At 33.4% G+C, this 25,014-nt stretch overlaps 1 protein-coding gene across 4 annotated transcripts in view; it reads right to left on the bottom strand.

The window, feature by feature from the left end:
• LOC114334275 (farnesol dehydrogenase) overlaps positions 1-25,014 on the bottom strand; it is a 104,363-nt gene that overhangs the window by 11,254 nt on the left and 68,095 nt on the right. For 3 of the 4 annotated variants that reach the window (XM_028284316.2, XM_050646022.1, XM_050646021.1), the window contains exons 2-3: positions 12,192-12,354; positions 1,102-1,563 (exon numbers count right to left, since the gene is read on the bottom strand). In XM_028284316.2, the coding sequence (XP_028140117.2) occupies positions 1,102-1,563; positions 12,192-12,287 (558 nt within the window). In that variant the 5' untranslated portion in view covers positions 12,288-12,354. Of the gene's footprint in view, positions 1-1,101; positions 1,564-12,191; positions 12,355-12,411; positions 12,474-25,014 lie in introns of those variants that run through there. The other variant, XM_050646024.1, reaches the window with a different exon arrangement.

Below are 25,014 nucleotides of genomic sequence, written 5' to 3'. Positions count from 1 at the left end.
GTCCATTTGTAATTAGATCTGTAATTTTGTCCTCATATTGTACTTTATCCATTATTACAGTTGCATTTCCTTTATCCGCTGGTAGAATTGTTATGGAGTCATCATTTTTTATGATTATTTTTATCTGCTAATGCTCCGTGCAGCGCAGCAGGCCTTTAAGGAGGCCCGGTCTCCTAACAGTGGCATCTACGACGGTGCCATCACACGCTGCCCGGAGATATACCAAGGGAGGCAGAATAGCTTCTCGGCTTCGTTGCGTGGTTGCGTGCGTCTCAGGACAACGAATTTTAGGGTCCTTACTAAAAATAATGAAAAATCTAAAAGTGCGAATTTTGTTATGAAATTTGGTATGTGGGGTTATAATAATATTTGGAACAACTTGCTCAAATAACTTTTTCCGATATATCTCTAACTCAAAGCAAAATATCGGTAATTTATGGTGTTTTTGAATTCGCAGTAGGCCGCGTTTAGAATTAAAAAATTCAGTTGAGTATCTTAAAAAATTTGAAGCTTCATTATGTATGGACTGCAAAACTTCAAATCTATATTTATTTTGATATGCGAGGTATCTATGTACAAATAGATGGAATTGTTAACAAATAAACGACACAAACTTTGGTATTAAACTTTTACAATTAGACTAACTATTTTTAAAATGATATGATATCATGAAATTATGAATTAGGATGATATTATGAAATGTAAATAAAAAATGGTCAAAAAATGGGGCCTTAAATTACATTTTTTGGCGCATTTTTTTGCTAGTGCAAATTTGTCTAGATATTTTACAGTTAGGTATATAGCCTCCCCTATTGTAAAAATCACGAGCCGCCACTGTATCACACAGTGGCACGTAAAAAAGAAAATAGTAAATAGTAAAGGGGAAAAAGTATATGGCACGTAAAGAAGAAAAAACAGCTTACCGTTACTTTAATGTTGGTTTTTTGATTTGTCTAGATATTTTACAGTTAGGTATATAGCCTCCCCTATTGTAAAAATCACGAGCCGCCACTGTATCACACAGTGGCACGTAAAAAAGAAAATAGTAAATAGTAAAGAGGAAAAAAGTATATGACACGTAAAGAAGAAAAAACAGCTTACCGTTACTTTAATGTTGGTTTTTTGATTTGATTGCTCCAACCGTAGAGTTTCAGTAAGTGCACTAACAGCATGTTTGGTTGCGGCATATACATTAAGCTTTGGAAAATTCATCACCTTATGACCTGCAATACTGTTGATGTTAATAATATGCCCTGCGATGTTATTTTCCTTCATTTGCTTTATGGCTTCTCTATTTGCAATGCAAACTGAAATTACGTTTATATCAAATTCTTGTTTTAAATGTTGAGTTGTAATCGAACTCAAATCCTCTAGAAGTAAAACAGCTGCATTATTTATCAAAACACTGGCGGGTCCTACATTTTCTTTGGTCCAAGAAAACGCTTTTATAATGTCGTCTTCTTTGGAGACATCGCCAGTATAAGGAAAAAATTTTCCCTTCTTTGAAGATAACTTCTGAGCTAGTTCATCTAAAACTTTGGTACGTCTTGCAACACCGACAACCTTAAAAATAACATTTTACATTAATATAGTATTTTTACTACAAAAACTTTATTACGTAGGTCAAAATTTTTGACGTAAGAGAACTGTCAAAACATTAGAATGTGACTTTTCATTATTGCTATGTTTATTATAAACACGGCAATAATGAAAAGTCACATTCTAATGTTTTGACAGTTCTCTTACGTCAAAAATTTTGACCTACGTAATAACGTTTTTGTAGTAAAAATACTATACATAAATAACAAAAAAACATGATAGTCGAGGAAATGAAGCATTTTGGCTCGCAATTTTTTCTTCCAGCATGGATTTACTTGAAATTTTCACAGAAGGTAGGGAATAGTCCAAGGATCATTTTCTATATTATGCCGCTGTACGCTAAAACCTTGGGGGTGGTTGCCACCCCCTCTTGGAGGCGGGAATTTTTTATGGCATTTTAACTATGAAAATCGATGTAAAACGTAATTCTAAGAAAAAAATGCTTTTTGCATTTTCTTCGTAAAACTAATATTTTTCGAGTTATTCGCGCTTGAAAGTAACAGCTTTTCGACGAAAAAATCGACTTCTTTAGAGGGTTCTTTGAGAATACCTCGAAAAATATGCATTTAATCAAAAAAACTGTAGATATCAAAATTGTGTCTTTTTGTAACACAAACCAAATTCTTTTTCTGTAATATCTTTAGGACCAATACAAACCGAGATACGGCATGTTAAAAGTTAGCTTTTTTCGTCAAATGCATAATTTGAAATATTCAAAGTAGAATAACGGAAAAACTTTGCATTTTTCAAGGAATACCTAAATAATATTTTTTTAAGTATGCCGTTAGGCCTTTCAAAAAAAAAATAATAAAAAGTTTCTAGCCTAAAAACTAAGCGACTTATATTCAAAAAAATTCGGTACTTGCTTTTCTCTATGAAAAAATCAGTGAAAACAACTCCCTAACTACCCTCCTAATTAAAAATTGATCTTCACCTTTCTGTAATTCCTTTTATATTTCTATTATCAATACACCCAAGAAGCTTGACCTATTTAAAAGACCTAATTTTAGAAAAATTGAAGTTTAAAGAAAAATTAATTTTTTGGAATTTCCCGTTTTTCACCTTTTACTTCAAAATATCTCCGAAAATACTGGAGATACGAAAAAAATGATGAACAACTAAATTGTAGATTTTTTAAAAGCTAAAATTCCCTTTTATATAGGTTTTCACTACAGTGAACAGTTATCGAGATATAGCTGTTTAAAATCTCTATTTACGAGCAAACACCCCCTTATTCGAGCTCTTTAAACCCTCCCTAATTAAAAACTTAAGGGATCTTACGGAATTTAGTATACACAGTGTTATAACTCTTCAAAAATCCTACAAAGTCATATTTGAAAAAACTTTTTATCGCCAAAAATGAAGGAGCTATGTTTATAAAACAAAATTTTTTTTTCGAAAAATTCGGATAGTCCGCTTATGGATAATTTTCAATGTATGTATTGTTATATTTCTATTTGATATGAAAATTAAATTGTGATAATTATAAACAGAATTCAATTTAATATAAAATATTTTCAATTTTCTCAACCACGGGCATATAAATTTAGAACAACCTGTATACAACAAATTGTTATATTTAATTTTAAGAAGTGATTAAACGAAACTCGGGAAAATGCGCTTAGAATAAACTCAAGTGAAAGCGATAATAGGTCATTATCGTTGTTCGCGGAAGGATCGATCATTAGCCGATGCTAAATAAGACTAAGTGGAAATAGAGAATAGGTCATTAAAATTTGTATATAGTAGAAAGTAATTTTAGAATGGGAATTAACTATTTTCTTTGAAATCCATTAAGCATATTTAGAAAGATTAAAAATTGGTTTTGAGGAATACTGCGAATGAGAGTTGGTGGAGGAAGACTGATTTGTGAATCTGGAAGGGATATTTAGAAAGTAGGTGAATGAATGACAAAGTGGGATCAGAATGTTTTGAGCTGTCGAGAAGTGAAGTCGAGTAGTAGACGGTAGTGTACGGAGAGTGAGAAAGCCGGTAGTTCCGTGAGGTTGGAGTATCTATCGTGGAACGAGAAGTAGGCCAGGTCGAGAGTAAAAGAACCTCCTTGAGCCAAGAGTGTCCCGGTAGCTGATAGCAGTTTCGAGAAAGGTAGAACACAGCATCACGACAGACGCAGGAACGAGAGCTATTCGAGCTAGTTTTTCAAAGGAGAACATTACTGGAAGCCAGGACGAGGTTTGATCGCAGCCAAGGATAGCAGGAAACGGGTCTTGTGTGAGGACATTTTCAGTTCACCAGGAAAAGGTCAGTCTCATTTGTTTGGACATGAATGTATGGGTTTTTCGTATTAAATTCCACATAAAAAATTGAATAACATAATCAATAATATCAGAAAAGCTTCATCAAACTTAAATAGAGTTGTTCCTAATAACTCCTAATAGTTAAATGTTAATAAAAACTTTCAATTGAAAACCAAAAGGAAATAAGATTCCCATTTGTAAATGTTATGTTTAAGAATAATAAGAAATAGCAAATATTAAGCATTGATTGCCTTTTAAATAAAATAAAAAATATTTTGATTATAATTGTAACCCATATGTGTATTTTTTTTACTCTTTTCTTTTCTATCCCGATTAGGAACCATTAAGAAATATTTAGAAGCCACGAAAGTAAGTAATTAATTTATAATTCGCCCTGAGATTGAAAACATATTGATATGTGATCTGGTTAATTAATTAGATTAGTATTAATACATTGATTAAATTAAGTGACATATAAGAATATTATCTCATATCAATAATCAAGATCACATCAACTGTCGTCCAACGTGGAAAGCATTGTAAAGTATTTCTAGTGGCAAATTTGAAGGATAGAAAGAGTAAAGCCGGTATTTGAAAATTTATATGCCTGTGGTAAAAAGTGAGATACTTACATTTGATAACATAAAATTTTAGATCTCTTTAGGTACAAATTTTACATAACTGATTTAATATTTTATTTTTACGATATTTACATTTGATATATTTATTGACAATTTATAATATTTGGGTAAAAAAAAGTCGTATTGGTAACATACTAGTAAAATTTCATATTTGGCGGGGATAATACTTCTTGAAAACAAATGTCTGTGACAAGAAGCCAAAGCAAGGACAACAAAAAACAAAAAGAACATTCAGACCAAGAAGATATTTTAGACACGACAATCATGGCATCAGAACAGCAAGAATTATCAGGAATAGATAAACTATTACAACTGATGCAACTCCAGTCACAAAAACTGGATGACAATCAAAGAGAAACAAAACAAGCAATGGATGAAGCAAAAAGGACAATGGATAAAAATCAGGAAGAAACATCCAAGAAAATGGATGAAACACAACAAAAAATGGATGAAACACAACAAGTAATGAAAGAAAATCAGGAGGAAACAAAACAAGCCATAGAAGAAAACAACAGAAATATAGAGAGTATTAAGAAGGAAATGGTTAAAAAAATAGAAGAGATTGCAGAAAAGAGCGAGAAACAGGAGTTAGAGATTAAAGAAATCAAAATCAAAATAAAGGAGATAACGAATTGCCAGCAAAAGGAACTAGAAAATTTGGAAAATAAGTTGGAAAATGCTATCCAAGTAGACAGAGAAGAAGTGGAAAAAAGAATCACAGAAATAGAAAAACAAGTCACCGAAAATAGGACGCAACAGAATGTCGGAGAAAGAAGAGAAATGGTTATACATAGCACAGATGACGTGAAGATAAGGTTTGGCGGGGATGTAAGAAGATTACACCCAGTGCCGTTCATAAAGAGCCTGAAAAAGAAAATACAGCACATCGGAAATTTCGAAACAGCAAAAGAAACTATCAGAAACCATCTAAAATATGAAGCAAGCCTATGGTTCGATTGCAAAGAAGAAGAATTTGACAGTTGGCAACAATTTGAACAAAAATTTTTGAATTATTTCTGGGGAAAAGTCCAACAATTGGAAATTAACAAGGAATTGCAAAATGGGAAATACAATGATAGGATGGGTATATCAGAAAGGACATATGCATTACAAATTTACTATAACGCAAAACATCTACAATATAATTACTCATCGGAACAATTAGTCGAACTGATTGCAAGACATTTCGAAGAAACGCTGGAAGACCATATCACATTGCAAAACTACAAAGACATAGATAGTTTATGCCAATTCCTACAAATAAGAGAATCACGTTTAAGAGAAAGAAAATCAAGAAGGTCGCGAGAAGATTACAGGCTCCGAGAAACACAGGATTACAGAGATAGAAATCAAAATAGGAGGGACTATACAAGACGAGAATTTAATCCCAGAAGGGAAAACGAAAATAGAGACAACGGAAGAGGAAATTATGAACAAAGAAATAGGCAATGGAATGAGGACAGAAATCGAGAATACCGGAATAGAAACACCACACTCGCAAATCAAGAAAACAGAAATAATGGTAGACAAAATGAACAGGGATATCGAGAAAACCGAAACAGATCCGACAGACCAAGAGAAAATAGAAGAGAAGTAAATAATACCCAGACAGATGAATATGACGGAGAGAGACATTATGACGAAAATATAAACTACGATGAGCAACCGGCGTTTTTTCACGACGGCGCTCACTAAAAACCAAAAATCAAACAGGAATCTTTTGTAACCCCAAGGAGTTTATTAAATTGGCAAGAAACAACGAAAAGAAAAATGGAGTTAATTTAAAATTTGTGGATGGATTTATCAACGAGAAACCAATTAAAATTATGATAGACACTGGATCTGAAATAACATTGGTCAACAGAAAACTAATAGAAGAAGTTAACTTAACAAATTTAATTTACAAAATACCTAGGGTAAATTTAGTGGGCGCAAACAAACGGACATTGGCAACTATAAATGAAGGCATACGAGTAATGGTACGACTGGGTAAGAAGATGTATGCACTACAATGTGTAATAATGCCAAACATGTCACATGACATGATAATAGGAGTTGACGAATTGGCAGAAAAACATGTAGTGATAGATTTTAAAAATAATACGATGAATCTAACAGAAGAAAAAGAAGAAGAACAGAACAAGGAACAGGAGAAACAAAATACGGACGAATCAGGTAAAGAACAAACAGTGGAAATGAATTTGGCAACGAAGCAAGGACAAAGAAGAAAAGGGAGAAAAAGTCAGAAAAAGACAAAAGAAAATGAAACCTGTGGCTCCTCAAAAGAAGAGTTGAGCCCAGAAGAAGAAAAATTGAGAGTATCAAAAGCAAAAGAAAACTGGGATTCCTCAAAAGAAGAGATGAGCTCAGGAGAAGAAGAAATAAAGCTAACAAATGAAAGCGAAAAAGATATGATCGAAACAGTGGCATTTGAAGAGGAGGCATATGAAAACGAGGATGCAGAATACACGGTAAAAGTATGTGAAAAATCTGAGGAAAAAGACAGAAGATTGATATGGGAAAAAGGGAAAGACAACATAATAGCCGACACTCTAACACAGGATGAGGACACTGAAAATAAGGAAACAATTACTCTACAGGTGGGACTAATTAGAGTAATACAAGAAGAAGGGGTATAAGACGTAGATTAAAGTAAGGAAATATACAGGGAGTTGGTGTTGCCTCGAGAAAATTTATTTAAAAAATGCAGATAAATTTTATCGAATACAAGGCGGGGATTTGTTATATTTCTATTTGATATGAAAATTAAATTGTGATAATTATAAACAGAATTCAATTTAATATAAAATATTTTCAATTTTCTCAACCACGGGCATATAAATTTAGAACAACCTGAATACAACAAATTGTTATATTTAATTTTAAGAAGTGATTAAACGAAACTCGGGAAAATGCGCTTAGAATAAACTCAAGTGAAAGCGATAATAGGTCATTATCGTTGTTCGCGGAAGGATCGATCATTAGCCGATGCTAAATAAGACTAAGTGGAAATAGAGAATAGGTCATTAAAATTTGTATATAGTAGAAAGTAATTTTAGAATGGGAATTAACTATTTTCTTTGAAATCCATTAAGCATATTTAGAAAGATTAAAAATTGGTTTTGAGGAATACTGCGAATGAGAGTTGGTGGAGGAAGACTGATTTGTGAATCTGGAAAGGATATTTAGAAAGTAGGTGAATGAATGACAAAGTGGGATCAGAATGTTTTGAGCTGTCGAGAAGTGAAGTCGAGTAGTAGACGGTAGTGTACGGAGAGTGAGAAAGCCGGTAGTTCCGTGAGGTTGGAGTATCTATCGTGGAACGAGAAGTAGGCCAGGTCGAGAGTAAAAGAACCTCCTTGAGCCAAGAGTGTCCCGGTAGCTGATAGCAGTTTCGAGAAAGGTAGAACACAGCATCACGACAGACGCAGGAACGAGAGCTATTCGAGCTAGTTTTTCAAAGGAGAACATTACTGGAAGCCAGGACGAGGTTTGATCGCAGCCAAGGATAGCAGGAAACGGGTCTTGTATGAGGACATTTTCAGTTCACCAGGAAAAGGTCAGTCTCATTTGTTTGGACATGAATGTATGGGTTTTTCGTATTAAATTCCACATAAAAAATTGAATAACATAATCAATAATATCAGAAAAGCTTCATCAAACTTAAATAGAGTTGTTCCTAATAACTCCTAATAGTTAAATGTTAATAAAAACTTTCAATTGAAAACCAAAAGGAAATAAGATTCCCATTTGTAAATGTTATGTTTAAGAATAATAAGAAATAGCAAATATTAAGCATTGATTGCCTTTTAAATAAAATAAAAAATATTTTGATTATAATTGTAACCCATATGTGTATTTTTTTTACTCTTTTCTTTTCTATCCCGATTAGGAACCATTAAGAAATATTTAGAAGCCACGAAAGTAAGTAATTAATTTATAATTCGCCCTGAGATTGAAAACATATTGATATGTGATCTGGTTAATTAATTAGATTAGTATTAATACATTGATTAAATTAAGTGACATATAAGAATATTATCTCATATCAATAATCAAGATCACATCAGTATAATACCACAGAACCGGTTCGTATACTGGAAGATGACTAAAAAACTATTTGTATTTGTATTTGTACATATTTGTAAATTCGTATTTTTGTGTAAATAAATGTTTTTGTAATTCTTTAATTCTACTTTTTTTTTGTATAGATCTATTAAAATATCTACTTATGAAAACTGTATGTTATTAAGGGTGGTTTTTAAGGGTTGAAATATTATAATATTATATCCTAAAGTATAAAACAATCATTATTTAACCAATCAAAACCAAATTTTACCCATATTAAAGTTTACAATGTTTTTATAATATAATTTTTGACAATAAGGGGTAGTTTACACCCCTAAAAATAATCAACGCCCTTAAGCATGATATAGAGTATGAAGTACAGGGTGAGATGATCCTAATCCCAAATTTTTATGTAAATCAATGCAAGCCGAAATTATTCTTGTAGGATAAGTAAATTTTTTATATAAAGCTCCAACAAGGGTGGTTTTAAGGGTTGAAAAATTATAGTATATCTTAAAGCATAAAACAATCATTATGTAACTAATAAGAACCAAATGTTGACAATGTTAAGTTTAAAATGTTATTTTGTAATTTTTTACAATTAGGGGTAGTTTTCACCCTTAAAAAAGCAAAAGCGTACAACGGCTCAATATAGAAAATGAACTAGAGGGTTTAATGACCCTAATCCCAAATTTTTGTAAAAATCGATGCTGGACGAAAAAATTGCGAGGTTTTGCCATTTTTTCAGCTTTATTTCCTCGACTATGAGTAGAATTAATTGATGTGGTATTGCATTATACATATTTTTAAGTTTTTTACCCATGACCAGAGGCTTAGCCATGAATCAATTTTAAATGTAATATGTTGGTCGACAATTGCTCTTCTATGAGGTGTTTATACCTATAAGACGAAGCTCTGAGGACGGCATTTTGATATGCTGAAAGTACTTAACTGATTTTTAATAAGTGTTTTACTTACTATCAGTTTTTTGAAATCATACTAGTCCAGTCGGGTTAGACGAATAACAGGCCTAACCTTGCATTAGGAGCTGCCCCAAATTTTATTTTTTTAATCTTTAGGGGGCCAATAGTAGTGTAAATTTAAAATCTCGACTGAATTCCGCCTTTGCGTTAGCCGCCATCTTGATTTTAAACGAGAACAGTTTTTGCTTAATATCTCCGCCATTTTCAACTTTTCGACAAAAAGTATAACAACCAAAATTGTTGAAAATGTAATTTTCTATCATTTCTATTTTTACAATTTTTTCGTGCCATTGATATTTTCCGAGTTATAGCGGAAAATAGTGACAGTTATATATAAATAGACCATCATTATTGAATTATCTCGTTTATTGTTAGTTTTACGACAAAAATGTTCCTATACAAAAATAGAGAGAATTGAATTCCACACAATTTTAGTTTCCTTCATTTTTTTGCTAAAGTTAATATTTAAGGTAGTATGTATGTGATAATGGCGCGAGCGTAAGAGCCAGGCCATCCTAGGCCATTTTCAACTTAAATTGTTCCAAATATGATTTCCTACAATTTCTTTTTAAAAATTTTTTCATGCGGTTGATATTTTCCGAGTTAAGTGGGAAAATAGTAAAAAGTTCTGAGGGAGCATAATTACTGAATTTAATCTTTTTTCCGAGCTGCCCCAAATTTTATAATTTTATCCTTTAGGGGAGATCAATAGTAGTGTAAATTTAAAATCTCGACTGAATTCCGCGGTTGCATTAACCGCCATTATAATTTTAAAGGAGAACCATTGTTGCTTAATATCTCCGCCATTTTCAACTTTTCGACAAAAACGGTAGAAACTAAAATTGTTGGAAACGCAATTTCCTACAATTTATTTTCCACAATTTTTTATGCGATCAATATATTCCGAGTTAAGGAGAAAAATAGTGGAAGCAGAGGGGAAGCATAATTATTGAATTGTCTCATGTATTATTAACTTTACGACATAAACAAAAATAAAGAGAATTATATTTTATACAATTTTTAAAACTTCCAATGAAACAGCAACCAAACTAAGTACATAAAAGACATAAATAATAACTTATATGCATTAAGTTCACTTAATTTTATTAACTAGCGGGTTCTATTGGATGAATTTGTCTGTCGATAATTAAGTTTCATGTCAGCTAACATATTTTAATATTTAAACAATTTTTTTTTAAATTTTGGACCCCGTTGGGGGGAATTTTTCCATCTCCCCTCTTAGACCTGCCACTAGTTCTCTCGAAAAATTGTAGTAAATCGTAATTGCAACAATTTCAGTCCTTGCACTTTTTGTCGAAAAGTTGAAAATGGGGAAGATATTGAACAAAAACAATTGCTTTAAAATCAACCGGGTCTTACGCTAGCGCCTTTACCGCATACGTACTACCTTAAATATTTATTTTATCAAAAAAAGTAAAGAAATCAAAATTGTTCAAAATTTAAGTCTCTTCATTTTTGTATAAGTTAAAATTTGTTGTAAAAGTAATATTAAACGAGATAATTCAATAAATCAATAATTATGCTTTAACTGTCACTGTTTTTCCCCATAACTCGGAAAATATGGACCGCACTAAAAAAATTATAACAAACGAAATTATAGAAAATCGCATTTTCAACAATTTCAGTTTCTATATTTTTTGTCGAAAAGTTGAAAATGGCGGAGATATTGAGCAAAAACGGTTCTCGTTTAAAATCAAGATGGCGGCTAACGCAACGGTCAAATTCAGTCGAGATTTTAAATTTATACTACTATTGAGCCCCCTAAATATTGGAAAAATAAAATTTGGGACAGCTCCTAATGGAAGGTCAAATGGTATCCCGACTGGGCTATACACCTGTTGCCGTTTTGACCTAAAATATGTATACCTACGTGCGATAAAGTCATGCAGTGGGATGCGTGTTGATTCTCTACTAGTCGACACGGAATTGTCTTGGTCTCGAAACTAAAGTCACCAGGGAGTCTCCCATGCTGATCTCGAGACTCGAGACCGCAAGTGATCTCAAATGGACAAAACCTTGAGAGTAATCTCGAGAGTTTATCTCAAATGGACAGTTAGCAAGAACCTTATTATCCTCCTTTCAGCTGCTCGCCCCGCTGGCAAGTGGTCGTAAGAAAGGAAAGAGAAGTATTCGATTGCAATGAAAACCTGCTGACAGACAAGTAAAACTCAGTCATGAAAAAGATGAAAAAATCTTCGTGGTCCTTACTACATCTATCACAAACTCAACCGTTTTATTTTATTATTTTTTATGTTATTTAATTACACAATATATCGATATCTTTATTAGATGTATGATATGATATAATATATCTACGTATAATAATTTTTGTTTGTCATCCCTAGTCATTGACAGTGACAAACTCAAAATCTAATCGGATTTTCAAGTTTATGTATCCTCTTGCCTAGGTCGTACGCATTCAGAAAACTAAAACGTTTTGGCGCCAAATTATATCTCAAAGTCATAGATAAGCTCGACTACAAAACGAAAATATTAAAAAAATTCTGCTCGGAAACTGAAACAACATTGTCAGTAATACTACCAAATATTTCTTTTTTTTTTATTTTAATCAAACTTTCAAAATGTTCTTTTAAAAATATAAATATAAGTAACTGACGTACCTTCAAACCTGCCTCAACCAATTTTTCTGATATAGCGGCCCCTACACCAGCACTTGCCCCTGTAACTAGGGCTACTTTTCCCAACCATCTATCCATTTCCTGTTACTTTTAACAATGGCAAGCAAGTAATGTTTGTATTGAGTAATTGATGATTAACTGTTATCTGAAATATTTAATTTATTTGTTATAATTTATATTTTTTAGATAGTAAAATGTTTACATATTGTTAATATAAATGATTCAAGGACACGATACACACTTTAGAATATCAAGATTCATAGTTGACTAGATATCAATATATTTGCAGTAGATATTTTTTGAACAAAACATTCGCGAATCGTTTAGAACTGATTACATCATTTCTAATGGCGCGTCCGCATTGGTAAATTTTTCGTGCGTTTTGAACTAATGGTTCGTCGCAAGAATTTTCGTCGCAAGAATTTGCGTCGCAAATTTTTACCAGCGAGGACGCGGTGATCTAGCAGCGAAAATTTATTTTAGTCCAGGGCGCATCTGTTTTGAGATGGACGTTGAGAGGTGACTCAAATTTTTTTGCAGAAATTGCTTAAAAATAAATAAAATAATAATATTTGAGTTATCCTCCCTCTGAAAATGGTCCGGAACATTGTTTAAATAATCAAAATGTCAAAATATGAAGGAAAAATTCGATTTTTTTATTGGTTTTTTGATTATATTTTTAAAACTGTTTATCTCTGAGAAAAGTTGTACTGGCATAAAAGTTGCGTAATTAAATTTCCTACAATATGGAATTGGTTAAAAATTTAAAAAATAGTCACCCTTGTTGCAAAGTAGCAATTATTGCGAAAAAAACCATACAAAAACAAGTATTCGCATTTTACGTTTTTCAACCTTTTATGTTAAACTTAGGCCCTTCATATTTTACCCAGAAAAACTTTATGATATAATGAAACAACACTGTAAATTTTATTAAGATCGGTTTAACAGATTTTGTAAAATAAATTTTGCAATCCAGCTTTCGCAAAAAAAAAAAATTTTTTTAAATGTTGCAGGACTGAAAATAAAGCAGATAGCAAGTTGAATTTTTTTTTGCGTATTGAAGTGTACTGTACCTTTCATTTGCAATTTGCAAAATTAAAATCGATTAATTACCACGCGGCGTCAGGAAATTTTTAAAATAAACATTAATTTTTGGTGCTACGCGCAGGACAGCGGTGTTCGATTCACACAAGTTGATTTCAACCAAAATTTCTTCCAATCTTTATCTAATATAATATTTTCTTACTCTATATTTTGTTGTATTTTAATATTTTAATTCCACAAAAATCAAACTAATTTTATTATTGTTTGTGAAATATTGTTTAAACAATTGCATATGTTTAAAAATAATAAACTTTTATTCTCTAAGTTAAAATATATGAACAAATAAAGTTTTTGCTAAAAAAAGTGTTATTTCAAAGGATAGAGTATGTGTTTTTATTTTGCAATAAACAAATTTATTTATTTATTTGTATCAATCATTATCAAAGGTCACTGGAATGCCCAATCAGAGCAAACTCTCCGCTGTCCTGCGCGTAGCACCAATAATTAATGTTTATTTTTAAAAAATTCCTGACGCCGTGGTAGTTAATCGATTATAGTTTAGCAAATTGCAAATGAAAGGTACAGTACACTTCTATATGCAAAATAAATTTCAACTTGCTATCTGCTTTATTTTCAGTCCTGTAACATTTTGAAAAAATGAAATTTTTTTTGCAATAGCTGGATTTCAAAATTTATTTTGCAAAATCTGTTACACCGATTTTAATGAAATTTACAGTATTGTTTTACTGTACCATAAAGTTTTTCTGGGTGAAACGTGAAGGTCCTAAGTATATCATAAATGCTTGAAAAACGTAAAATGCGAATACTTGTTTTTGTATGTTTTTTTCGCAATTATTGCTATTTTGTAACAAGGGTGACTATGTTTTAAATTTTAACCAATTCTATATTGTAGGAAATTTAATTACGCAACTTTTATGTAAGTACAACTTTTCACGGAAATGAATACTTTTAAAGTTATAATCAAAAAACGAAGAAAAAAATCGAATTTTTCCTTCATTTTTTGACATTTTGATTATTTAAACAATGTTCCGGACCTTTTTGAGAGGGAGTATAACTCAAATATTATTAATTGAGTTATTTTCAAGCAATTTCTGCAAAAAAATTTGAGTCACCTCTCAACGTCCAAATGTACCAATATTTTTACAGATGCGCCCTGGTCTATTTATCGTTCGTTGCGCGTACCTGCTCAGGTTGTGTAGAGTAAATCACAGAATTGGTTTTCGGGTTAAATAAGTAGACGGGTAGGAAATATTATTATGGATTTATCCAGGGAAGATGTTTTACTATTAATCCAGGAATATAGTAAGCATCCTAATCTATGGGATCCAAAGAATAAATTTCATTATAACAAAAATAAAACAGCTGATTCTTAGGAAGAAATTGGAAGAGTTTTTGATGTTGAGGGTGTACAAGGAAAACAAAAAAATATTAAGTTTATTAGGCTCTTACTGAAGGGAAAAAGCCAAAGGCAAGGAAACAATTAGAACAGTCTTCGGCATTAAATTGTTGCAAATGGATTACTGGAGGGATTTTGGAATGGCTGAACGTTAATACGCCATCAGATCTGACCCACGGAGCACCTGGTGCCTAAGGCGACTCATTTTCTGGAGTTTCGGGGGGTTTCGGCATTAAATTGATGCAAACGGATTACTCCATTTACATTGGAGTTACGGATTACAAACAATGGGTTTTTGAGGTTGTTGAACACGAATGCACCATCATAACAGACACCAGGGCACCTGGCGCCTAGGGCAGGTCATCTTCTGGGGTTTCGAGAGTTTTCGGAACTAAGTTGATGCAAACGGGTTACTAACGGGTTCTTGGGATTGCTAAACAAAAATACGCCATCAGAAGAGACATCGGAGCACCTAAGCCTAAGGCACGTTATCGTCTCGATTTTCGAGAGTTTTCGATACTAAATTATTGCAAATGAATTACTCATGGGTTTTGGGGATGCTGAATACGAATACACCATAAGAACAGACACCAAAGCACCTGATGGCGAATGCATATCATCTTATAGAATTTCGAGAATTTTGATGCAAACAAATTGCTTATAGGTTTTTGAGTTTAGTGAACACGAATATGAAATGAGAACCGACCTCCTGCGTTCATAGTGGCCAGAGTGGCTGCTATGCATATCATGTTTTAGAATTTTGAGGCATTCTGACACTAAATTGGTACACACCGAGTACTCGGAGGTTTTCTGAGTTGCTGTTCAAAGAAAACATTCAAATTGTAACATATTTTTTGCTATTTTACTTAGACTGTTTATTAAAATAACTATGTGGTGCTATACAATTTTTTAATTGTTTATAAATATAAACTTAGTTTATATCTGACAGCATATTTCCTTTATTGATTTCAAAATCGATTTATTTTATTTTATTTTGATAGAGTGGTCCTTCGTGGTCACTAGATACACCAAAGTCTTTCACCTAAGTCATATTCGTATTCAGCAACTCCAGAAACATAAGAGTAATCCGTTTGAATCAATTTAGTACCGAAAACTCTAGAAATTCCAGAAGATGACGTGCCATAGGCATCAGGTACACCGGTGTCTGTTCTGATGGAGTATTCGTATTCAGCAACCCCAAAAACCTATGAGTAATCCATTTGCATCAATGTAGTACTAAAGACACTCGAAATTCCAGAAGATGACGCCCCTTGTAGTGACCCTTGTCACCAGGTGCACCAGGGGTCGGTTCTGATGGCATATTCGTATTTAGCGACCTCAAAAATCTTCCAGTAATCCATTTGTATTAATTAAATGCCGAATACGTTAGAAACTCCAAAAATGACGTCCCTTGCTGTGATCTTAGGCACCAGGTGCTCTGGAGATCGGTTATGATTGCTTATTCATGTTTAGCGACTTCAAGCCCTTGAGTAATTTATTTGCATCAATTTAATGCCGAAGACACTCATAACTCCAGAAGAAGACGTGCCTTAGTAGCGATCCTGGGCACCAGGTACTCCGGAATTAAATTCTGATGGCATATTCGTGTTTAGCGGCCCCAAAAACCCATAAGCAATCCGTTTGCATCGATTTAATAACGAATGCCCTCGAAAATCAAGAAAATGCCGCCCATTGCAGTGATCTTGGGCACCAGGTGATCTGGTGGTCTATTCTGATGGTATATTCGTGTTTATTAACCTCAAAAATCCCCGAGTAATTCATTTTTATCAATTTGATACCGAAATTCCTCAAAACTCCTGAAGAGGACGTCCCTTGCAGTTACCTTGAATAACAAAACCCCCGAATAACCAAATATGGTCCTTAGTATACTGATTTTGACATGTTTGTGCACTTTTGGATGCATTTTATGCACTTCAAAATGCAATTATGCATTTCCACCCATTTTTGAATACTAGACTTTTTTTCTGACATCATCCTCAACATAATGCAAAAAACTGCAAGTCTCTAGGTGCTGTATTTAAAAATCTATTTATTTTGTGCTAAATGCCCTCGTCTATAATAAGCCCACACGATTAACTCAATCGATGTTGTAAACAAACAAACAAACAAAAACACACACTGTACCAAGAACAGATGGATCGTGTGCGTTGTGTGCGTCGAAAATTCTTGCGTTCGTTTTATGCGACGAACACGTCTACACTAGCACAATTTACTTCGAGCACGCAAATATTTGCGACGAACAGCTGGTACGCACGAAAAATTTACCAATGCGGACGCGCCATAACGCATAAGATTTTAAACTTACACAAAAGAAACTCTAAGAATATACGGAATATTTTTAAATCAATGCAAAGTATATAAGCAGAATATTCATTTAACCTTTAACTACGGGATACGGTGTACACAGTACACCATGCGTGTTAAGTTGGTTGCCGTTTCTTAAAACTATTTTCTGCGTTTACGGCGCTCGACGTAACCTATCAGTATATTATCAACCATTGTCTGTTACAGTCGATACGTGATTTTTGATAGAATAGTTGAGTTGTGATAAAAAATATCAAAGTGAGTTCCCGAACGGTGCCTTCAGTACACCACACACATAGTTATGTAAGTAAATTTAACGAATGTTAAACTTTAAATTACCTGCAAACGAGTTATTTTCTGTGTAGTAAATGTTACATTGTACTTTTTATACAAAAATGTGAAATGGAAACTTAGGAGAAATATTTTTTATAGGGATCGAGTGCGTGTTAGAAACCCTAAAAGTCTCACACAAGATGAGCTTAGAGCTATGGCTGAAGCATTGTTCGAAGAAGAACCTGAGGAAGAAGTTAGGGGAGAAGAGGATGCTAGTTCGTCAGAAGAAGAGGAAGAAATTACGGAAGACAACGATTATAACACTGAGTCGGAGATAGAACTAAATAATGAAGAGTCTTCTGATTCAGATAACGAGAGCGATGGTGAGAGTTTAGAAAGCGATGAAGATGAATATTTTATAGCGAAAGATAAACAAACAAAGTGGTATAAAAATTCAGTGGTGAGCAAATTTAGCAAAACTTCCAGCAAAAATATTGTAAAAATACTTCCTGGGCCAAAGCTGAGTGCTAGAGGTATTACCAATGAGAGAAGTGCTTTCGAAAAAATTTTTAGTGACGGCATTATTGAAAGTATAGTTGAGTGTACAAACTTGAAAATGTCAAATATGCGAATAAAGTATAACCGGCCGAGACGGGCTAAAGACACAACAGAAACAGAAATTAAGGCATTTATCGGACTACTACTTCTTGCAGGAACTAAAAAGCAAAACCATACACATTTTCTTGAATTTTGGACTAAAGACGGAACCGGCTCAGGAATATTTAGAGCGTGCATGAGTGCTGATCGATTTTTATTTTTGCTTGCTGCTCTAAGATTTGATGACAAAAATAGTAGAGGGATACGCAAGAAAACTGATAAGCTTGCTGCTATTCGAGTTACACTGGATCGTTTTGTGGAGAACTGCAACAATAACTACTGTTCAGGAGAAGAAATAACAATTGACGAAATGTTAATACCTTTCAGAGGTAGATGCAGTTTTATTCAATATATCCCGTCCAAGCCTGCAAAGTATGGGTTAAAAGTATTTGTATTGTATGATGCCCAGACATTTTATGTTACAAATTTAGAGGTGGATTGTGGTAATCAGCCACAAGCACCTTACAACAAAGCAAATAAACCTGCTGATATTGTACATTGTTTACTTCAAGACTGGAAAGGGAAAAACCGGAACTTGACATGTGATAATTGGTACAAAAGTTACTCATTGGCCAATGATCTTTTGAAAGATAAAGTAACAATGGTTGGCACACTAAAGAAAAATAAACGGGAGCTGCCGTTGGAGTTCCTACCACATAAAGAAAGAGAAGTTGGATCGTCCCTTTTCGGATTTCAAAAAGAGGTAACTATAGTGTCATATATCCCTGCAAAAAATAAAGCTGTGCCTTTGATATCAACCATGCATAATGATTCTGCAGTAGATCCGGAGAAAAAAAAGCCAAATATAATTTTAGATTATAATTCTCACAAAGGAGGTGTCGACACAGTAGATAAAATGTGCGGTACATACTCGGTATCAAGGAGAACGCAAAGGTGGCCGATGGTTATATTTTTTCAGCTCCTAAACATCGCAGGAATTAACAGCCAAATCCTGTATAATGCTGCAAATATAAACAATCCTCAAAAATATAGAAGGATATTTTTAAAGGAATTATCTTTATCTTTGTTGAGACCACACCTTTCAGAACGAGCTGAAATACTGAGTTTGCCCTAAGATTTAAAACTATTCCTGAAGAAATATAAAGCTACTGTAGTGGAACAAGAAGAAGAAGAACCACCAGCAAAAATACGAGGAAGGTGCTATTGCTGCGGAAGGCGTAAAGATAGAGTGACAACCATTTCGTGTTAGACATGCAGGAGAATGGTTTGCAAAGAACATTCCACCATATTTGTCCTGAGTGTATTATCTCAAATAACCAGGAAGAAGACGAAAGTGAATAAAGACTCGTATGTGTTTATTTTTTTACCTAGTTAAAAATTTAAAAATTTTCGCATATTTTTTTAGGTTGGTGTTTCAATATGTAATAAATTACTGTTTTCGTTTTTTCTCACTGGTTTACCATTTTGAATTATATTTTAGTTTTATTTTTATTATATAATAACTAATTATTGATTAAACACAAGTTATGCAATTTAATATAGTTCTAATTATTAAAGAAATTTTGTTTCTGTAGCTATTTGTAACTGGTGTATAGAGTACACCGCGCCCGTATTGGAGATTCATGGTTGGGCGCCCGTAGTTAAAGGTTAAACAATTTGAGATAAACATTAACAAATAAACAGAAAAGGTTATTAATATGTTATGAATAGTAAAAACTAGCTGATGACGGATTCTGAAAAAAGTCAAACAATAAACTATTAACACAATCAAGATGCAGTAGAAATAAACAAACCAAGACAAGTTAAATGCTATTAGGAGCACTCCCGAATCATAATTTACAATGTATATACATTGTAAATCCCAAATCATGATTTCCAAAGTTTACACAATACAAATTATGATTCAGGAGTGCTCCTAGTAGCATTTAACATGTCTTGGTTTGTTTATTTCTACTGCTTCTTGATTGTAAATATAGTATAGAAGAATTCTACTTTTAAGCAGTATTTTTGATTGTAGGCAAGGTATACTCAATATACACTCAACCAAACTTATATGGAATCATCTGATATTTTTATTGTTTTAAGCGAATTAATGCTAAATGAAATTTTCTTCCATAGCATCTCTCAGGAGCCTAACTAAAGGTTATAGAACTAAATCAACATACCTGCGAGCTATTAAAGTTGGTTGGATGAAAATTAAAAGATTTTTTAACGATTATAATTCCTCCAGATAAAATTGCAATAGAACGAGGAGTACGACAGGGCTGTATTTTATCTCCACTACTATTCAATATTTACTCTGAATGGGTATTTAAGGAAGCTTTAGACGGTTGTGCGAAGGGAGTATTAATGAATGGTAAATGGTTGAATAACATTAGATGTGCAGATGACACCACAGTTTTTGCCGATAATCTGAATGATTTACAGATATTAACAAATCGTATAACAGAAGTCAGCAACAGATACGGACTAGCTCTAAAACATAAAGAAGACCAAATTTATGGCAATTAGTAAAAAACCAATACTAAACGCTCAACTTACAATCAACCAACAGAATATCGAAAGAGTTGAGCAATATACATATCTGGGCACGAATTTAAATAGCCAATGGAACCACTCGACAGAAATTAAACAGCGAATATTAAAAGCGAAAGCAGCATACGTTATAATGACCCCATTTACAACAGTCGAGACATCATTAAAAACAAAATACCGTCTTTTCAAATGCTACATATTCACAGTTCTGCTCTACGGAATGGAAGCGTGGTCACTAACTCTTGCATCTATGTATCGGCTCGAAGCTTTCGAAATGTCGGACTGGGACGTTTCGCCATCGCCGTTTCGCCGTCGCCGTTTCGCCGTCGCCGTTTCGCCGTCGCCGTTTCGCCGTCGCCATTTCGCCGTCGCCATTTCGCCGTCGAGCCGCTTCGCCGTCGGACGCTTCGCCGTCGAGCCAGTTCGCCGTCGGCCGTTTCGCCGTCGCTATCACGGCATTGGTTAAGTTTACAAGAACGTGATAACATACTAACTTTTTTTATACTAAATGTCGCAAAAACGTGATAACATACTAACTTTTTTTATACTATATGTGAGTGTAAATAAAATGCTGATGTTGCTAGTAAAACCAAGTTAGATTTTCGTATTCAACTATACATTGTGTTCGTCTGAAAAATAAAATATTTACAGATTTCAATTTCAATTGTTTTTACTGCATCAAAAATAAAAGACTTCATTATGCAAAAGTGATAGTATATAATCGTTCAGAAACCATTCAAAACTTATATACTAGTAATGATCATTCCGAAATTATAAGTACGAATGCTAACAACGAAGTGGCGACGGCGAAATGGCTCGACGGCGAAACGGCGACGGCGAAATGGCTCGACGGCGAAATGGCGACGGCGAAATGTCCTAGACCCTCGAAATGTGGTGTTATAGGCGCATCTTACGTATATCCAGTGTTGATCGAATTACTAATGTGGAAGTTCTGCGTAGAATGGGGAAAGAGTGTAAAATTCTCATAAGCATCAAAACAAAAAAATTAGAATATCTAGGACATGTAATGAGAAATCAAGAACGTTACGGCCTCCAACCGATTCTCTAAGGGAAGGTACATGGTAAAAGAGAACCGGGAAGAAGACGCATTTCCTGGCTTCAAAATTTACGAAAGTGGTATAACACGACTACCACTGAACTGTTCCGCGCTGCGGTAAACAAAGTCAAGATAGCCATGATGATCGCCAACATCCGGAACGAATACGCACTTTAGGAAGAAGAAGAAGATAATTCCTCCCTAGAACACGACCCTTCCTCTTTTATATTTATGAACAAATCTGGCAGTTTCCGTTCTTGCTTGTCTTCCTCGCCTCTAAGTAGATACATGAATTCGTTAATCATCTGATTTTACACATCCTATTTTTGTTTATAAAACGAAAGCGAAAGCAGGATGTGTAAAATAGCACACTTTTCCCATTTCCAATGTTCAGTGGCGGATCCAGAAATTTTGTTTGGGGGGGGGGTCATGGGTCTTGAGGATGCCCAGCTAACAGTGTTCGTATATATTATGACGTCAAACAAACGTCAACATTTTGGGAGAAGTTACGTCAAAAGTTACGTCAAATTTTACCTAAAATATACGTATAAAAGTCACAGCGATGTTACGTAACAGTTTAACGTTATTTCTACGTAACCTTTTCAACGTTACAAAAACGTCACTTTCTAGTTGAATTTTCGGTATAAATAATGTATAAAAAGGACTTAAATTATTGTGTAAATAAAACCACGTACATAATGCTGACATATTTATTAAATATTTGCATGATACTATAAATAACAAGTTGCACATCCGGAAGTCGTGACGTAACTGGAGACCGGCAAGTTCGTAATGATTCGGAATCATTCGTAATGTCCGATTAGTTTGAATTGTTCGCGGTTGTAAGCTAAGTGTATTCTATATTTTTTATCTTTGACAGTTATTTTGACTGAAATCTCGACACTAAATTTTTTTCGAATACATTGAAGTTTAATGTTATTTTGTTAATTGAATAATTTCATCACATAATGCATACAAATTCCATTTAACTTGTAACAAGAATTCAAATTCAACTTCCGGTCTCCAGTTATGTCATCATTGCGCGGACTCGGACGTATTTGCGCTACGGGAAAATACTATCTCTTTATTTATTCGCGGTGTGCAAGTACTTGGAAGGGATACGCGAAACGATCGTGCGCGAATAGCGGAGAAAAATTTCAACTTTTTTAAATAATTCATATTGTCAATTGAAATTGTCAAATTGACGTACATTTCATACCTATTGTCATTTAAGAAGAAAAATTATATATTGCTCCACAATATTGATATGATATGCAATTATTATATAAAGGTAAATATAATTAATTGTATTTTTCTTGCAGTACTGCATTTTAATAACTAATTTTATTTACTACATACAATTATTTACGTTTTAATAACATAACCTAAATCTTATTTTTTCTTCTTATTATTTTTTTTGGACTATGGCCTTGACAATTATCCAGTAACCAGGACCATATGATTGGCCAATATAATTAAAAGTGCGAATAAAAGTACAGAGCGTAGAAACCAGGTGTCGCTTTTCCGAACTTGCACGGTCCCAATAGTATCATGAATATTTGAAATAAACATTTATTATATATTTGACTTTTACGTGAGAGGAAGATACAAAATTATTAATAGCTACTTTATACATATAAAACATAAACATACCCTTAAAGTAATCTTCATTCTTATAGTGTAAACTGCAAACTTTCATATAAGGACTAGGCTCATCCGATTTTTAGAAGATATTTCCATACATTTCGTTTCAACTAAACTGCCATTGAATATAATTATATCTTGTTTATTCTTTTTAGGGAAAGAATGAAACGATAAATTACTATTACGCTTTATCCAAGAATCACATTGAGGCACACAACAATAATAATTTGATTTTTTTGCCATAACTCAATTAAAACAAACACATTTTAAGCACGCAAATGTAAGGTTATGTATTAATGTCTATTTGAAAGGTTCGAAATAAAAACGCGATGGCGCTGCAGTCGTCGGCTTACTGCCAAAACCAACCAACTCCATTTTTAAAAGTTTTGAGAAACCTACCTTTAAACTTTAATTTGAAATGAAAAATCGTCTGAATTTAAATAATGATTTAATAATTGAAAAGTATGACAAAAATATTTTTCAGTTATTAAATAATTTTTTTAAATTCAGTCGATTTTCAATTTCAAATTAAAGTTTAAAAGGTAGATTTCCCAAAACTTTTAAAATGGAGTTGGTTGGTTTTGGCAGTAAGCCGACGCAGTCTTAAACGAGATTGCCTTACGTAGCATTACCTACCAAAAAGCCACGTTTAAAAGGCGGGTTGACATTACCTACTAGTGAATAACGAACGTGGTTCACGCTTACGTATTTTTCCCGTGCTATTGTTAGATATTTTATTATCTATTTTCAAACTCGAGCAGTACATTTGTATTTATGTTTTGCATACAAATACAAATGTACTGCTCGAGTTTGAAAATAGGTAATAAAATATCTAACAATACCCCGGGCAAAATACGTTAGCGTGAGCTACGTTCGTTATTCACTAGTAATGTCAACCCGCCTTTAGGGAGGAATAAATTCATACGTATTATACCTACAAAAAAGCCGCGTTTCAGAAACAAATAAATTCATACGTTAATATACGTATTAAAATTTCGTATCAGTAACGTCATTTTTTGATAGATGTTACGTAACAGTACAAAAAAACCTAAATTCAACGTTAAGGTAACCTTATCTTGCTAGCAGGGTGATTTAATTACCTATCTCTGATGCAAGGTGACTTAGTCTTACCAACCTTAGGATACGTGGGTTTACAATTATGGGGGGGGGGGGGGTCATAACCCCCATGACACCTCCCCTGTATCCGCCAGTGCCAATGTTCCAGTTTTGGTGTCGAAGGCACCAATTTACGTCATCAATCTTGTGCTGCCTGGTTAACTCGGGATCCCGTAACTTCCTCCTGCTATATTATAGTCCTTGGGCACGGCAACTCTTTTTCTTATCATTTCAACTAAAATATTTACACCTATAGCTTCCAAAAGCTGTAGGTTTCAAATACATAGTGATTCCATATAAGTTGTTTGGTTGAGTATATATTGATTATATTATAAACTCGACCTTAAATTTACCATAACTTTGAAGCTATTGTTCTTCCGAATCGTTGATTGGAATTCAAGGAATTTTTCATATTATACGTTTATTTTTAAGACATTACTGTACCAATGCTTTTTGAGAAATGTCAACGTTTTACCCATATATGAGTAAAAATATAGTTAGTCATCTTATTTTGAAACCAACACTACTACTAGGAGTACATATTGCGTAAAGATTCATCTTTTCTCAACATTTTCGTAAAAAAAATCATTTCATAAAAATATCATACGTCTAATAGTAGATAACATATGGCGTCGAAACATGGATCATGGCAGAAAAGACAATAAACCTTATCCTTGAAGCACATCTATAAAATGTTTACCCGAATAATTACAAGACTAGAAAAAAAGTTAGATTTCTACCAACCCCGAGAACAAGCTGGATTCCGCTCAAAATTC

The sequence above is a fragment of the Diabrotica virgifera genome, chromosome 3 (genome assembly GCF_917563875.1).
Source record: "Diabrotica virgifera virgifera chromosome 3, PGI_DIABVI_V3a".
Classification (NCBI taxonomy): Eukaryota; Metazoa; Arthropoda; class Insecta; order Coleoptera; family Chrysomelidae; genus Diabrotica; species Diabrotica virgifera.
This window is presented reverse-complemented; position numbering and strand designations above follow the sequence as displayed.